Source organism: Giraffa tippelskirchi, chromosome 2 (genome assembly GCF_054371585.1).
Source record: "Giraffa tippelskirchi isolate mGirTip1 chromosome 2, T2T-mGirTip1v1.2.pri, whole genome shotgun sequence".
NCBI lineage: Eukaryota > Metazoa > Chordata > Mammalia > Artiodactyla > Giraffidae > Giraffa > Giraffa tippelskirchi.
In genome coordinates this window covers 224,329,682-224,331,842 of record NC_137276.1, presented here as the reverse complement: position 1 = coordinate 224,331,842, position 2,161 = coordinate 224,329,682, and the positions used below count along the sequence as shown (strand labels likewise).

The window sequence follows — 2,161 nt, the reverse complement described above, 5'->3', positions numbered from 1 at the left end:
CTTTAATCAGATAAATAAAAGAATATCTCAATCTTGAGGTGGTTTCACTATGTATGGGCTTCCCAGGTATCACAGGGGTAAAGAATTCGCCTGCCAATGCAGGGGATGCAAGAGACGCAGGTTGGGTCCCTGGGTTGGGAAGATTCACTGGAATAGAAAACAGCAACCCATCCTAGTATTCTTGCCTGGAAAATTCTATGGACAGAGGAACCTGGCAGGCTACAGTCCACGGCGTCGCAAAGAGTTGGACGCAACTGAGCACGCGCGCGCGCGCACACACACACACACACACACACACACACACACACACAGAGTATGTATATGTTATTTCATTCAGTTTTTCTCAACACGTATTTATTGAATTCCGACTGTGTGCTGTGGAAATTCAGAGAGCAAGAGGACTGGATAACAGTTAACAACTTCAGAGAATTTCGTACTACTGTAAAGCCTGCTTCCAGAGGCTTGTACTTAGGACTTTATAAGACCTAGGGCTTTGAAGACTCTGCAAAGCTTATTTTAATGAAGGGACACAATTTACTTGAGGAACTCCTGCCCCTGTTGTTCTATCACATGAAGCTTTCTGAAGCAATTGTAAAAACATCTTAAGCAAGCAACACAAACTAATTAGCAAATTGGTGTCAAGAATGAAAATGACGCCTTGTGTTTTTCACGGCATCCCCTAGCCAGCCTATATAAAGAAGGATGGAGCATAGGGAATCCATCATACTGAGGAAATTCATTCCCCTGCTCTCCAAGCCGCCCAACCCAGACACCATGAGCTACGGCTTCTCCAGCACTGTCTTCCCAGGTTGCTACTGGGGCAGCTATGGCTACCCCCTGGGCTACAGTGTGGGCTGTGGCTACGGTAGTACCTACTCGCCAGTGGGCTATGGCTTCGGCTATGGCTACAACGGCACTGGGGCCTTCGGTTACCGAAGATTCTGGCCATTTGCTCTCTACTGATTTGCTGAAATACCGGAGGCATGGAATCTTCGCCCCCAAACCTGAGAGGCACACTTCCAGGTCCTCAGAGACTCAGCAGCCTCCCAGTTGGCTTCTTTTCAGACCAGCACCAGAGTCTCAAGGGAAGAAGATGAAAAACCACTTGCCTCCAGCTGCCTTCCCTGCATGATGTTTGTTGGGACATTTTGAGAAACTTGACACCCAAACATGTTTTACTTTTGAATTTTTCACCATGCTCACGACTCTTGTCATTATCAAGTTGTGGATGTGTCTGTCAAATTCTCAATAAACGTCTCAACTGCCATTATATTCTCACCTGAGTGGAGTTTCCTTTCTTGGTGGGCGCATATTTCTTGGAACAGAGAGTGAGGAGGGCAATGGATTTAGTTTTCTCATGTGGCTGTTAGAAGCAGTGAGAAAGCAAATAATCCTTGCTCTTGTGTGAGAAGCAGGCAACAGGGGTCTGCTTATGATTTTTTTTTTTTTTTTTAAATCCTGTCTTAACCTTCCTTTAAGTCTGACATCCTCCTCCAATTCTGGCGCCGATGTTACACCATACATTGCTTGGTGTCCCTCCGCATCTCGCCACTCCTGTCCCTCACAAGGGAACCCAACATTGAGGGACTCTGTCAATTATTTCTGTGTCAATACAAATCAAACCCACTATGTTCCCTCTCCGGAGACCAAGGATTGTATAATGAAATGCCATGTCCCTTATTTAAGGATTCTGGGGAATCTAGAATAGCTATAGACATATTTTAGGGATCTGAGAGTCTTTTAAGGGAAGGATAGATCCCCCATCTCAAACCACCTATGATATCTGCTTTACAATTTAGAAGGACCAGTTTAGAAACAATGACAGAAAGCTTCTTAATCTTTGAAGAATCAACAGCAAGTAGTGAGTTTTACTCTTAAAAAAGCACTTCTCATAGAACTGAAGATACATCAGCCTTTCTCTTTATTCCTTTAGAGAAGAGAGTAATATTCTTTTTATAACCCAAATCAAAAATTCCTCAATCCTCTAGTTGAAAACATTTTATGTAGAGTACAAATATTCTTGGAGACAGCAGGGTTTGGCTTAAACTCTGCTCCTCTATTGAGTATCTGCAAGTGGTATCTTACGTATTCTCCACATTAGCTATAAATATAATGGCTATTTGGAGAGATCGAGTATTTTCTGCACCATATTTCATCCAAA

The 2,161-nt window shown here is 43.5% G+C and overlaps 1 protein-coding gene across 1 annotated transcript; it reads left to right on the top strand.

The window, feature by feature from the left end:
- Positions 1–774: 774 nt before the first annotated feature.
- Positions 775–963, top strand: KRTAP8-1 (keratin associated protein 8-1). The gene has a single exon (XM_081552452.1). It carries the CDS (start codon positions 775–777, stop codon positions 961–963), a length of 189 nt encoding a protein of 62 aa, XP_081408578.1.
- Positions 964–2,161: the final 1,198 nt, after the last annotated feature.

Bases quoted from the DNA above. Each gene is read 5' to 3' on its own strand.
- KRTAP8-1 (XM_081552452.1), top strand. From the start codon at position 775: ATGAGCTACGGCTTCTCCAGCACTGTCTTCCCAGGTTGCTACTGGGGC.